The sequence below is a fragment of the Mustela putorius genome, unplaced genomic scaffold (assembly GCF_011764305.1).
Source record: "Mustela putorius furo isolate JIRA1106 unplaced genomic scaffold, ASM1176430v1.1 tig00537338_pilon_pilon_pilon, whole genome shotgun sequence".
NCBI lineage: Eukaryota > Metazoa > Chordata > Mammalia > Carnivora > Mustelidae > Mustela > Mustela putorius.
This window is the reverse complement of record NW_025422460.1, coordinates 1814391-1829494: the sequence shown is the minus strand read 5'-3', so window position 1 is coordinate 1829494 and position 15104 is coordinate 1814391. Positions and strand designations below refer to the sequence as shown.

The 15104-nt window shown below is 54.4% G+C and overlaps 1 protein-coding gene across 1 annotated transcript in view; it reads right to left on the bottom strand.

The window, feature by feature from the left end:
- Positions 1-5393: 5393 nt before the first annotated feature.
- Positions 5394-15104, bottom strand: part of HS6ST1 (heparan sulfate 6-O-sulfotransferase 1) — a 44159-nt gene continuing 34448 nt past the window's right edge. Inside the window, exon 2 of the mRNA XM_004779668.3 lies at positions 5394-8929. Coding sequence (XP_004779725.2) covers positions 8221-8929 — 709 coding nt within the window. The 3' untranslated portion in view covers positions 5394-8220. The remainder of the gene's footprint in view (positions 8930-15104) is intronic.

Here is a 15104-nt window from a genome sequence, read left to right as displayed (position 1 = left end):
AAGAATGACAGAAGCTCTAAGCAGCACCTTAAGCAAGGTACATGTTTATTTCTCTCTTACATGTCTTGAGGTAGGCAAAGCTGGGAAGGTGGTTCCACAATTATCAGGGACCTATCCTATTGCTCAATCGTCCTCAGCATGAGGCTTCTACTTCATGGTCCAAAATGGCTGCTTCACCTCCAGCCATCACATCCTTATTCTAGCCATTAGGTATGAGTCAGGAAGGAAGAAAGGTCCACTTTTCCTCTTTCAGGACTGTGTCCTGAAGCTACAAGTGTCATCTCTTGCACACTGTTGGCCAGAGTTTAGTGGTGTAGCCACATCTCATTGGGAGGGGTTGGGGAGCATAGCCCCTGGCTGGCTCTGGTCCCATTGATCCGTGAAGGTTCTATTGCTATGGAAAGAGGAGAGGACAGGTATCAAGGGACAGCTGGCAGGCTCCCCTGTGATGCCCCGAGTTTAAAATCCTTTGAAGTGGACAAATCACTTCCTTCATGAAGTGCCAGCTGCAAACAGGCTGGGACTCCAGGCCACTTCCCTAGTGACACCTCTCAATGTGCTCAGCAAGAACAATGTGATTGAGGCAGGCAAGTCTTGGTTACTCTGGAAGCGTTGTGTCCTGGAAGCCCTTCTTGCCAGAGCCACTCAGAGGAGCCCTTGTGTGTGCAGCCTTGTCACTCAGCTTGGCACTCCCTGGAGATGGCAGTGTAGAACTGCTAAGCTAGAATGTTGGGCCCCTCACAAACAATGCTGTGCGGAGCTTCCAGGACCCTGAATCCGGCCTCGTGGCTCCTGGGGAAGGGCGGGCACCATGGAGAACAAAACAGCACAGCCGAGCCCCAGCCACAGGGCTCCAGGCTGTCTCCCTTGAGTCTTGGAGAGGCTGCATCTTGAATGCTTGGCTTTATGTTTGAAAAAGAAAAGTGGCTTCTTTCCCTAGGCTTCCTTTCACAGAGAAGTCTCCAGGGTTCTGAGGAGCTATAGAGCGGGGCAGGAGGATGGGGCTGGTGAGGACAAGCCCATCAGAAGGGAGGGTGGGAAGCTGCTGGGGGCCCTGGAGGTGGGGAACGACTCTGGAGGAGAGGAAGGGGAAGGTACCCTGGGGCTCTGGGCTCTGTATCCATGGCCTTGGCCAGGGCCAGGCACTGGAAACAACATGAATGGGCCAAGAGTGGGGCAGAAAGAGGGACCATCCCCGGAATGTTTGGGACCTTAGCACTGTGCAGTTACAGGACAGGGCTGCTGCAGCAGAATAGAAATGGCAGTGTGGCAAACGTGGATGGAAAGCAGGCCTCCTGTGGCTGGTGGGAGGTTAAAAACCTGTGTCTGTCTGTGAGGGTGGGGATTCCTGCAGCATGGGGAGGGGGTGAAGAGAGGGGCGGCTGCCCCAGGAGAGTTGAGGTGGAGGCTCATTCGCAGATTATCAGAGGGGACAGACTGGCTCTCAGGGGGGATCTTTGTGCCTCCCCCACGACATGAGCTTAGACCCTGAGTCCTCACTGTCCTGGATACCCTGCAGTGGAGCTGGTGAGGACAGAGGCTGATGGCCCTTTTGACAAGGTGGCTGGGGAGTCAGTGGAGGAGGGAGGACCTGTGTGAGCACCCTGCCCCCATCCCTGGAGGATAGGAGTGTCCCCTGGGCCCCGATGTCACCCACAGAGGAGGGAAAGTAGAGGAGGACAGGGGGAACCTTAACACACCGTTTCTAACCAGTAGAGACCATCAACTTGAACAAAATTAAAAAAAAAAAATTAAACCCATGTTAGAGGGAATGGAGACTTGAAGAAGTCAGGATGTGAACAGTTTCTTTACAGAGCCTGTTTTGGGGCACGTTTGGGCAGTGCCATGTAAATTCCTCTCCTGGGCAGGCCCAGGAGACTGGTTCCTGTCTGAAGCCTAGAGCCACAGCCAAGGAGTCCCCAGGACTGGGTGGGCTGTGCTGGAAATGGAGGGAAAGGAGAGGTCCAGCCGGTGTGGAGCCTGGAAAGGCAGGAAGAGATGGCAGTCTGGGGGACCCACCCAACTTCTAGGAATGGTAAACAAGATGGAGCTGACCAGGTGGGGATGGATGGGGTGGGTGGGCAGGGGACCTGGAAAATTGTCACAGTCCTTTGAGGAAAAAAAAGGGAAAGGAGAAAACAGGTCTTAGGTGTGCCTACAGGCTGGAGACCTTGTGGCTTTGCTCTATGGAGGGCGGCATGGAGAGTGTGATCAAGCTGGTGGTGGGAAGGGTCAGGAGTCTGCACCCTCCCCAGTGGCATGTTCTGGGTCAGAGCTGGAGCTGGAGATAAGGGCCCAGTCTGAGATGTGCCCTGCCCGAGTCTGGCTTTTCCTCTGGAAGCAACCTTCCCATTGCGTGGAGAGGGGCTGAGGGCAGGTCAGGGGTCCAGCTGGAATCCAAACCCTGATCTGACAACAGGCTGTAGGTTTCTCCGCCGCCACAGCAGGGAGAAGAGCCAAGACCAGCTCCTTGTAGCAGGGGGTCTCCTGGGCCATGGCAGTGAAACACTTCCAGCTAGGTCTTGTCAAGAGGGCTGGGTGCCCACCCCAGTGCACTAGGGCAAGAGCTTGTGGTGGGGCGTGGGCTGGTCAGCGAGAAGGGGATGCAGGGCAAAGGGTCCCCAAGACATCGATGTACATGGGCTTCCTCTGGAGGCCTCCTAGGCTTGGAGGTCCCTGAGACCAGTGTGTACTCCCAGGAGGGGACTGTGGGCTGTCATTCCCATGGTGTTGTATTGACCTTTGGCCCCCAGGGAGCCTGTGTATTCTGGGCTGGGAGCATGCGGGGTGGAGGACGGACTCCTTCCTGTGTCATTGTAAAGGGGACGATGCTCAGGTGGGGTGAGTAGGGACAACTTTTCTCCAGGAAGAGAATTGGAGCTACACAGAGCACCGTGTGAGGACAAGTGACTGGTAGAAGGTTTTTGGGGTGAGGATCCAGGGAAACCAAGTTAGTAGCAGGCCTGCCCCAGAAAGTGGCAGTTGTTGGTCCCTGTAGGAGTGTTGGGAGTGAAGAGGGGACAGCAGGGAAAGCAGATGTGGGCTGGATGGGGCTGAGTGGCCACTGGCCATGATGAGGAAGGGTGCTGGTCCAAATCCAGAGATCAGAGGAGCTCGCTCAGCAGTGAGGGAGGGGCGGGGTCCACAGTGGGTAGATGCTGTCTACTTGCTGTGTCACACAGGGGAGGCTACTGCTGTGTACAGGGAGGGCGTAAGGGGCTGGGCAGGACCTAGGAGCCTCCCCAGCTTCAGGGTCAGGAAGGCTTAAGAGGGGTCTCCAACTTTACTTTTATGTATTCTTTCTTTTTTTCACACACAGAGAGAGAGATAGCAGTGCTAGGGGGGTGGAGGGAGAGGGGCAAAGGGAGAGGAGGACAGAAGGGATCTTAAGCAGACTCCAAGCAAGCCCCACTAGGGCCTTGATCCCACGACCCTGAGATCATGACCTGAGCTGAAATCAGAAGTCGGATGCTTAACCAACTGAGCCACCCAGGCACCCCAAGGGGCCTCTAACATAAACAGAAGTAGGAAGATGAAAACTTTTTTCTTCACGGGAAGGTATTCTCGGGACTGACTCTGTCTTTGTCTCTCATCAGGACCCTGGTCCTGGAGTGCAGTGGCACCGCCAGGAAATGGAGGTCACTTCCATCCTGTGTTCCCTGATGGGCAAATCAAGCCGCAGGCTCCAGATGAAGTGTTCAGAGAAGGCCAAAGTTGGGGGCAAGGGTGTGGGGGCCACGGGTTTTGGGGGTACGGGGGTATGGCATGCCACACAAGTCTTTCCACACTGGGGTTCCACTGGAAGGGCTCTCTTGTAGGACTCTGTTACTAAAGAGATGCTCCCTCACAGATTCAGATGGTCAAGAACGCTCTGTTTGGATCTGAAGGTTGGGGTTTTAAGGCTCAGCTGTGTCTGTCCCTCACCCTCTCCCCTACATGGGACATTTCTAGCAACGAGGCAGCGGCCACCTTTGTGTCCTGGGACTGCTGTCGGAATCAGCGGTGATCCCCGTCTCCTGGGTTTCTGTTCCACCCCTCAGCTGCTCAGGGGCTCCTCTCTGGGGCCAGGGAAGCCTCAGCTACCCTGCCCTTCCCCCTCATCCCTCCCTCTACTTGGACAGGATGGAGGGAGAGTGTCCAGATACAGAATCTGGGAGGCGGGGGGAAGGCCTTGAGGTCTGAACGACAACCTCCAACATGGCTTTCCGAGAGTCTTGTAGGTGAAGTCACTGGGAACCGACAGCCTGCTGGGTCTTCCAAGACCCTCGCGGAAATGCAAAGTTGGTGCACTCCGGCCCCTGGACCTAGCACCATCCAGTGACAGCTAGCTCCCTGCTCTGAGCAGAACAGATCCAGTTCCCTGAAGAAAAGGCAGTGAGCTGCTTTTTACCAGCCCTGTAGTCACATCAAGACCCAGAAGTTAAGCACGGGCTCTCCCTCCCTGTCTCATCAGGAGAACTAAAATCCATCAGTTAGTGGCCAGAACAATCTCCCCCATGTGGCATTTGTGCCCCAATGTTTGACAGTATCTGATCATGAGAAAACCACCTGGCTTATGCAGATGTTTATTAAGAGACAACTGGTCTATGTTAAAATGTCAGTGCTAAGAAAGGAAAAAGTGGGTGGTGCAGGGTGGGACAGCGCGGGGGAAAGGAGATGGGAGCGGTGGGACAGCACAGCCCTTGGCTCAGCAGTCCGGCCTGAAGATATTGTGGGGGCAATGGGGAGCTGTAGAAATGGACTGTACATTAGCTGATTTTAGTGAATTTATGTTAAATTTGGGGAGATGATAATGGGTTGAGTTTTATAGCAGAATGTCATTTCTTAGGAGCTATAGTGTGCTGTGGTTAGAAGTATTCTGAGGATTGCAACTTATTTTCAAATATTTCAGAAAATTGTGCGTCTGAATGTATGTAAGAGTGTGGACACCTGTGTCTGGGCTCATGTGTGCCCATGTGTACACAGAGCAAGTGTGAGTGCAGGACAGTGAAAAAGGACAGAATGTTAATTAAAGCAAATCTAGGCTCAGGGTTGGTGTTCTTTTGCTTTGTCGTTTGTGATCTTTCCAAATTAAAAGTTGAGAAAGAGGTCACCGAGAAGCACATGGTGTCTGGTTCCTCAGCCTGACTTTGAGCTGGGGTCCTGTTTTCAGGTGCGGCAGTGGACTATTACCAAATTGAGCTTTGGGGTGAGGACAGCTGCCTTTCACAAAGCATTGTGTAAGTGGAAAAGTGCATGAATGCCTCCTTCGGGGTCTGCCTACTCCCGAGGGAGGCCCCCGCCACCGCTTCCATCCCTCTGCTCAGATGCTCCCTTTGAAAATCAAACCCTGAAGGTCTGGCCACACGATGCTGAACGGATGGCTGTCACCACAGACCACAGCACACCCACACTCCTTGTCAAGGGTTTATTTCATCTGCTAACATTCATTCTTGACCTAGACAAAAACAATTAGATGATTATGACTTGCTGTTCCATCACCAACTTGTCTTATATGAATAACCAAAAGATTTCTTCTCAACATTTTTTTTTTAATAAGAAGCTATAAATAAATAAAGCTTTAAATGCTCCTGGGTTCAAGTTAAACACTTCCAGTTCCCATCAAGGTCACAGACTCATTGCTCGGACAGTTCTGCCATCCCTAGTTCCTCCTCCGGGAGGGTATGTTGCAGGTCTGTGTGGGGAGTGGGCTGTTTGCTCACTGCGTGCTGCCTCTGTCCTTGTGGCCCTAGGCAGAGCCCCTGGGTGAGTTGCCCCTTCTGTGGAGCCCCAGCAGGTGACAGCATCGGTTGAGATGCTGCAGGCACGAGGAACCTTCACCTCCACAGAGGTGGCCTGAGTGGAGGTGCTGGACTGGAGGCCCGAAGGGCCTAGGGGCACTGGCAGCTGCTGCTGTCTCTGGGCACCTCAGCCTGAGTGCTGGCCCCGGATGGGACCAGTTTCCAGATGCAGCAAAGAAACCAAGGAGAGACCCGTGTTTCTGTGTGAATTGGGACAACGGATCATAAGTTAAAACATTCCAATATGTACAGAACAGATCCTACACCCAAGCCTGCACACACAGGAAACCCACCTTGAGGAGGGCCAGGTGCCCAGGGACTGGGGCAGAACACGGCCGAGCTTTCCATGTATGCCCTGAAAATGACCACCTCCCGATGGAGGCCACAGAAAGCCCCCAGCACCTGACGTGCTTGTGCGAGACCCCCGAGTTCTCATGAACATGTCCCACCCTCCTCCCTGGAGCATGCCCATCTCAAAGGATGAGTGTTGGAATGGATCCCCCATGCTGACCTTCACTACCCCAAGAGAACCACTGTATCTCCTGGATGCTCGCCTGCTCAGCATGATGCACCCACTCTGGCGGTGGTCCCAGGCTGTGTGAGCATGGTGCCTATTCCAGGCTGCGGACCACTGCCCTGGGACTACAAGATGAAGTCGTCGTTGTAGGAAGCAGGAGGTATGGTCACCATCCCACCGCAGGCAGGCAAAGATCAGAGGCTGCTTCCTCTTGGTGGCTACCTCATTTGACAACACATTAGCATTTCTTGTGCTATAGAAGGTTCCCTGCTTCCACACCTCTCTGGTGGGACAGTTGTGATGGCTGAAGACAACCTGGGGCAGGGAGGAAGGCCCCTGGTAGAATCTGCCCGTGAGGCTGCCGCCCTCCAACATGCCAGCCCTGGGCCTCACCACCCTTGTGCCTGCAGGCACGTGTGGGTCCTCTCCTGGAGAGACAGGGCACTCAACCACCTTGGGTGTGGGACTCACACTCTGCTCCCCAGAATCCAGGTTTTGGGCCTCATGTGGGAAAAACACCCCCACAGGAGACAGTGGCCTGACTTCCTAGAGCACAAGAGGGGTAGGGCACGGAGGAAGGGTCTACAACGGATATGGAACATGGCTTCTCCAAACTGTAGGGCTGTTAGGAATAGGGTCTGACCTGCTGGTGGGCAGGGGGCGGGCAAAGGGCAATGCAGGGAGAGCCTGGGGTGGGAAGGGCTGTGTATCTGGGTACTAGGAAGCCACCGAGAGCATTTCTTCCAACTCTAGTTGAAAATCTGAAAGTCTGAGGCCCCTCTCCTGGCCATATAGAACCACCAAAGCCCCAAGATATGGTTCATGAGCAGCAGGTACAGTCTGCTGTGTTCTAGCCAGTGGAGGCTTGATTGTACTTTTGCACATGGGGTTGTGGGAACAGTGGGTATGATCCCGGGGCCCAGGGACAGTCTACTGTATCTCAGAGGGTCAGAAAGGTATATGAGGCAGGGGAAATTCTCCTCCTGTGTGGTTGGTATGGCTAGCCATACCATCCCCAAAGGCATCTCCAAAGGCAAGGGGGGGGGTGGTGCTTGGACACAGGTGGCAGCATCCTTGGACACAGACTTCCCACTCCTGGGATGCACTCTGCCCTCAGAATGGGGGGCAGGGCATGTAGGCCTATCCCTGCGGCCCTCCTCAGCCTGAGGACTGTGGGAAATGGGGGGGAGGGGCTCCAGAGGTGTGCTTTGATCTCTTGACCCAAAGCGTAAAGCTAGGCTATGTGTTTTTACCTTGGGCCAGAGAGAGTGGGCTTCCCAAGGAGGGAAGGACTATAGTCTTCTCGGCTTTAGGTGAGGTGGGCTCTGACCATTGAAGATGGGTGAGCTAGGAGCTCCATTCCTGAGGACACCTCAAGGGGCTGCCTGTGTGCCCAGGGACAGGCTTCACTCTGGCCCAGGTGCCCCAGGGACCAAGGGACTGCCTGGTTGGCCCGAGCCTGGGAGGGTATCTGGAGCTGGTGTCAGGCCGCTGCTGGCCTGCAGTGGGGAGAGAGCAAGCAGGGGTGCACAGTGGGTGTAGGACGCGATCCTGGCGGGGTGAGTGTTGTCTCCACTCTGCTTTTACTTGTCTTCAGAACTTCGGCCACTGTGAGTGAGTGGAGGCCGGGAATACACGGACGCCACCTGCCTGCGGCCCTTGCCTGGGGCGCCCCTCAAGCATAGCCCCCTTCTGGAGGGTTGCACTGGTTGACTCCTCACATGGTGGTCTGGGAGGAGCAGTGAAAACTAGCCCCGCTGGCGACACGTCCCACTCGTCATCCTTGTTCAGCACGTATCTGCCTCCTGGTGAGCGCACCTGGGACCCTCTTCCCAGCAGAGGTCTGCGTGGGTTCTCTGTCTGGTTTCAGCTCCCCATCCCACCCCCCGCCCCCAAGGGGGCACCCCCCATGGCTGGCCACCACTACCACTTCTCGATGATGTGGCTCATGTAGTCCTCGGTGGGCACACGGCCGGGCTCCTCAGTGTCCTCCCGCGGCAGCGCCTCCTTGGCGCGGTGCAGCAGACGCTCCTCCCGGCTCTTGAGGCGCTGCTCCCTGCGCTCCAGCTGCCGCTTGTACTGGTAGCGCTGCTGGAAGAGGTCCTTGGCGTAGTCGTAGAGCTGCATGTCCAGATCGTTCAGCTCCTCGATGCGCCGGATGGTGTCCTCGTCCACCTCCACGCCACCTGCCCGCGTGCTATTGTACTGCATGAAGGGCCGGATGAACTTGAGGTTGAACGTCCGCTCGAACAGGTACTGCGTCTTGCGCTGGAACTCCGTCAGGCCGAAGAAGGCCATGCCCCGCAGGTTCTTCTTGGCGCTCTCCAGCAGCAGCTGGGCCCGCTTACCCTCAGGGATGAAGGACAGGTTGTAGCAGCCCACCAGGCTCAAGTCGGCCAGCATGCGCACCTGGCGGTTGTTGGCCAGGTTGTACGGGCAGTCCATGAACTCCTGCAGCGTGCAGCCCGACCAGTCTGTGCCCTCGTAGCAGGGTGGCAGCTCCTCAGGTGTGGGTGTGCGCCCATCACACATGTGCAGAGACGTCTTCCATGTGGCCCCCCGTTGCACGTGCCGCCACTCGCTCAGGTAGCGGGACACGGGGTCTCTCAGCAGGGTGATGTAGTAGAACTTCCTGGAATGAGAAGGGGACAGGTGGTAAGGTAAGGACACAGAGGGGGACTGTGTGGAGTACCTGGGGACCATTGGGATGAAGGATAGAAGAGGCTGGAGTCCCAAAGCTGACTGCTTTGGGTGTATCCTGGGGGGATCCTAGGCACCTCTCATACCAACCGTTATGTCCTCCTAACAGTCACTTTTGAATGAGAAACCCAGGATCTGAGATGTGACAACCTCCAAAGGGCACATGGCCACGCTCGTGCTGGCCAGCCATGATGGTCATGGTGTTTTCCCTCAGGCCTCAGTGCCTCCTGAACCCTGGCCCAGGGTCTTCTCCTGAACCCTAAGGGTGCCCTCCTGTCTGCACACTCCTCAGGAAGAACACCCTGTCTTTGCCCTGTGGGGTTGCATACAGGGCCCCAGAGCCAATGCCATCTGGAACCAGGGGTTTAAGAGCTGCTCACAGTGGCCGGCTAGGTGCTACTCAAGGGGCCACTCAGCATAAGTCACTCACAGTCCCAGGCTGCATGTGCAGGCCTACTTGGAGCCTCCAGGAGGCCCATGCCACCTCCTGCTCCAGTGGGGGAGGGGTGCCAGTAGACCACCCAATCCGGGACCACCCCCCCTCCCCCACCGGGTGACCCATCATTTACTATCTTGTCTTCCAGGAACTGCTTCCACTCCAGGAAGTCAGGGATCCCTCCAGATGCCACTCTCCCTGCTGTATGCAAGGGGCATCCGTACCATGGCAGAAATGACTCTCTATATGACAGGCACCCAGATGACTCATGTCCCTGGCCAGCAGGATGACTGGCCTGATGGCACCAGGACACAGTGGGCAGTGGGGCGGCTGCCAGATGTTCCTTGATGGGCCTGGTGGGTGTGGGTCAACGCCAGAGAGGTTATTCTTGGAAGCCTCTCCTCCAGGGCTGGGGAAGCTCCAGGAAGGAAGTGCCCCCCTCCAGCCCCCCCCGTCAGCAGTGTGAAAGCACATCCACAGCACCCCCTCCTCACTGAGGCCCAACAAGAGCACCCAACTAATCTACTACCCTTCACTCCGGCCTCTGGGAGAGCCCCAGGGATGTAAAGCTCCTTGAGGGCTGCTGACAATGTGCTGATCTGATTGCACATCTCCCAGGGGGCCCTGGGGCACAGGCATGGCGACTGGCAAAAGGTGGTGGGGAACCACTACGGGCCACCCCAGGCTGAGGGAAAAACATCTAGGAAACTGCAGGGGGGCAGCGCTGGAGCACCTTCCTTAGGGGCCTTGGGATCCCCCAAACAGAGCCCGGCCAGAGGGGAAACCAGTCAAAGGCTTGGGGCGGGGGTGAGGGGTGGCAGTGGGCAAGGCGGGTCCTTCCATGCAGACTGCTGAGGAGACAAGGCAGCAGGTGGCCACCTGACATTCCCTGTGGCTTCGTCACCCCTGCGGTAGGGCAAGGGAAAAAGGTAGTGGAGAACACCTGGGCAGTGGGGTCGGGGCCACTTTCTCAGCAGGGAGTAGAGATCCTGACTGCCAATTCCTCCCTAATGCCTGGGTTCCACTCTGTGGTCTCTGCCTCAGGCCCTGGTTCACTCTGAAGTGCCTTTCCCATGTACGGTGCCCCAGCCCCCTCACGGACCTGACCATTCCACTCGCTTCGGGCCTCTGCAGGCAGCTCACGTTCCAGCTCCCTGTGTCCCACGCCTGACCCCAGCTCCTGTGGAATGCACTCAGTGCCTCTTGCTGCCCTTGGAAGATGCGCAACGGTCCACCTGCACCCTCCCAGGCCCTCAGTGACTGGCAGACCTCCTTTTGACCCTCTTGCTGGCTCCTGGGGAGAGACTCCAGGGCCCTGGCACAAGCTGTATTCTCTTCCCTTTCTGCTTCATCAGCTGACTCTGGCTCACCCTTCAGAACTCAGGCAGTTCTTTCACAGCCGTAACTTTACACTGACCTCTCAGCTCCCTTGACCAGAGCCTCCCTCAGGGAAGGGAGTGGGCAGGAAGGAAGCCAGCTCCTGCGTGTATGCTAAGCAGTCCAACATGACTCCCCAGGGTCAAGACTGCAATAGTCAGAGGAGCCAGGACAGAAGGTGCCTCAGGGAGGTCACCTCACACAGCACCTCAGCCCATTGTGGAGGACACCAAGCCTGAGAGTTTAGGTCCCCAGGGGCTTCAGAACTGGGGTGGGGAGGTGGGGAGGTGGGTGACACCCCCCCCACCACCACCACTGCGCAGCTCTCCTCTGCAGACTCTGGCTCAGTGAGAAAGCCCTCAAATGTGGTCAGTTCATTTAAGGGTCAACTTTCTAGAAATGCAGTAGAAGACACTGATAAATCCTGACCATGTCAAGTGCTTCTGAAGAAGCCTAGACACACAGGGAAGCACCCGGAAACATGTCTATGAACAGAGGCAGCCCCAAATGCAGGTGTCTGTGGCCTGCTCTGTTGGGTCCTGCATGTGCCCTTAGGCCCCATGTGGAGGCTGAGGGTTACGTGGACTTCCTCCACTCCTGTGGGGTCCTGACCACTCACATGGAAATGGGCTAGCCTGGTAGTTCCTCCTGAGCACAGACAGGCAGAGTTTGAGGTGTCCATTGCAGAGAGGCTTGTCTACTTGGTGCCACCCAAGGCCAGATGGAGTTCAACATGGCGCCAAGGTGACCTCTGAGGGCAAGAACACATTGTGCGTACAGAGCACGGGCACCCCTCTCAGTGTGTGCCCCCCAGTCTTCAGGCTGAGGTCCTGTGTCAGCACTCACCTCCATCCTACCATGGGGACAGGCTTGGTGGAGCCTTAGCTTCTCCTACACCCTCATTGGTCCCTGTGATGGGAACAGGGCCATCAGTTCTCTCACTGCTGGTGCCTCCAGGTGTGGTCGTCTCTGAAGCCCTTGCCTGTGAGTCTCTCCTGTTATACTGACTTTGGTCAGACAGCTAAGGTGATGCAGTGACCTACAGCTGCCATCTGGCCAGCCACAACTGATGGGAATCCTGGCCACTGAGGCAGGCCTACCTGCTTTTCAAGTTCCTCTGCTCCTAGCCTGAGAGGGTGTGTGACCTCCCCAGGGTCACACAGTAAGTCATGAGGCAGGAGGAGTTCAGGCTGCTTCTTCAAAGCCTGTGGTACAAGCTGCCCTGTGGCTGGGCTGATTCCGTCAGAGATGCCAGGGTGGTGGAGGGCTTACGGCCCCATGGGTGGGGTCACTGAGGGGTCTCCAAGGGTACAGCATGTGCTCGTGTATCTGGAGGTTCCAGAAGATGCACATGAGTCTTCCAGTCTTTGGGGATTCCTGTTTGCGCTGTCTGGGGAAGCTGGAGAAGCTGACTTCCCCTGAACCTCAGGCTCACGCTGACCCCGTGGGCACCACATGCCCGTGTGAAGCGGAGTCGCTTCTCTCCTTGCTGCACCCCTGGGTGCTGGCCCAGGTGGACAGGAACAGAGGCTCACCTGTGCTAGGATAACTCAGAAGGGCATCAGGATGGAGTATGTGACACCTTCTCTGTGCCACACGATTGTGACATCATGACACTGCCATGCCCTGAGCGGTGTGTCCCCTTCCTCCATTCTGTCCTCCCAGACATGGCTTGTGGTGGAGAAAAAGTGCTCAGGCAGATTCTGCATCTGCTCAAGGGGCCAGCAGCCCTGGCCACTCCCCAGCTCTTGTCTGGACAGTGTGAGAGCCCCTACAGGGGCGCACACCCAGAGTCTGCTGGCCTCCTCTGCGAGCCTGACGCCCACCTCCACCTTGTCCACCCTGGTCCTCACTCTCACTGCTGCCATGACACAGCAGGCACTCTGGCTACAGGCCTGTACCCCGGCCATCCTCTGCCCAGGAGTCCTGCTCCCATCTCCCTCACTCTGATCTCTGCTGGGACACACTGGCTATTTATGTTCTGGTTTATTGTTGGGTGAAACAGGGAATGGGGGCCCTGTCCAGAAATGAAGAGAGAGTGCAGTGTGGGGCAGAAGAACCCCCACGCCCCCCCCACAGATGACTGACCACACCCCAGATCAGGCAGCTTCCTGCCCAAGATGTGACCTGATGTACATTCTGTGAAGGTGCCAAGGGGCTCATGACTCAGGCATATGAGTGTTTGGCAGGGGCCAAACAACAGTGTGCACCCTCACTGGTATCTCCAGCACCTGCCTTCTCGTGTCCAGACAGCTGCCACCAGGCTAATCGAGACCCTGCCCCAGAGCAAAGTTCTTCTTGCACTGACATCTGGGGTCCCTCTCAAACAGGGGCTTTCTGCCTATCACTCTCCAGCAGGATCTGTCCATTCAGGTGGTCCAAATGCCAAATGACAAGGTTTCCAGAAAAAGGGAAGTATGGAAGCAGAGGGGAGGAGATGAGGAAATAATGAGAATTGGAGTATATAATTCACTTAGACTGAAATGGCTCCCCAAGTGCCCAGCAAGTGAATGTGGGGACCAGACCCAGGATTAAAAGAAAGATGACCCATACGGTACCTGCACAGAAAAACAGAACACATGCAGAGGACTGGTTGTCAGAAAGGGACCCACTTTGTGGCAATACCATATGCGACAAATCAGTGGCTTCAAATAATACAAATAATGGCTTCAAAATGCTGAGGGAAAATGACCAGTGACATGTCAGACCCCACCAAACCATCAAGCAAACCTGAGGGGAGACTGGAGACCTTTATTTTCTATAATCTTATTTTAGAAAGACATTGGACTAGGTATCTTATACAGTAAATAGTAACAACAAAAAGTTTAGCATGGGAGATAGGCACTCCAATCCAGAGAGAGATTGAGAAGGTAAAATTGTACACCCCACTGGGTCTCCCAGGAGGAGACGAGCAGGGGTTCCAGGAAAAAGGGGCATGGACAGATTACCTGCTGTAACAGAACATTTGTGGAAAAAAATTCACTTGGAATAAATTATGAAGATGAAACACAGAGGAAGTAAAAGAAATTGGGCTAACATTAATTCTAGGAAAAAAGAAGAAGTAATATAAAAAAGAAAACAAAGCATTCAATTAGGCAAAGGAAGTAAATAATGCTTTTAGAGACATCATAATGTCAACAGTGACTATTGATTTAATAAAAACTCAAGCTTTTCACTCTACTTGGAGTATGGGTGGGCTACGGAGAAGGATGTGCAAAAGCTTAGGAACATTTAATTTTCATCTACCAAAACATAAAGCAAACAGATAATGTTTAAATCAGTAAATCAAGAAATAGCACCATAAATTATTTAGAAATACAGAAGTAAATATGTGAAGAATACTGAAGAGAGCTTCAAGTGATAATCTGGGGAGGATGGAAAGCAAAAGCAGATCTGTTGGTTTTTACTATAAGCCTCTTGGAGCTGTTTGTCCTGAAGCCTATATGTAGGCTATTTTATTTTATTTATTTTTATTTTTTTAAAGATTTTATTTATTTATTTGACAGAGAGAAATCACAAGTAGAGAGGCAGATAGAGAGAGAGGGGGAAGCAGGCTCCCCGCCGAGAAGGGAGCCCGATGCGAGCCTCGATCCCAGGACCCTGAGATCTGAGCCGAAGGCAGAGGCTTTAACCCACTGAGCCACCCAGGCGCCCATATGTAGACTATTTTAACTAAAATATTAAAAATGTAGCAAGGAGGAAACTGGCCAAAAAGCGTATGGAAAAATGCTTCCCTTGATTAGTCATTGAGAAAATGGCACACTGAGCCCCAACGTGATATCACCTGCTCATGCAACGTGAATTGGGGACAGCTGTTATGGAGTGTCTTCACTGGAAAGCTGAAGGTACATATCCTGGGACCCAAGATGCCTCTCACAGGCACAGGACCCAGGGAAACCCTGTTGCAGCATGCTGGAAGGTATGGGAAAGACTGTCCCTAGCTGCACTGTTGGTGACAGCCCCTAACCTCTGCCACAGTGGCCCGGGTACAGAAGCAGCTGTGGAATACTGCCTAGCAATACAAATGGATGAATTGTTTACAAAAACTCTGGTCAATCTGACGAATAAGATGTTGCAAAGAAAAGGCAAATTTAAAAAATTTAAGAGTATGATACTGTTTATAGTTTCCAAATATAAACACAGCCAAAGAAAGTACTATTTAATGATGCACACATAGATGTCAAAATTATTTTTTTTTTAAAAAAAGGTGATGAGGTGATACAAAAATTCAAGGCAGAAGTCGGCCTCAGTGTGTGCTGGGCTGGGAGGGGTGCTAAGTTCATGGCGGCTTCCA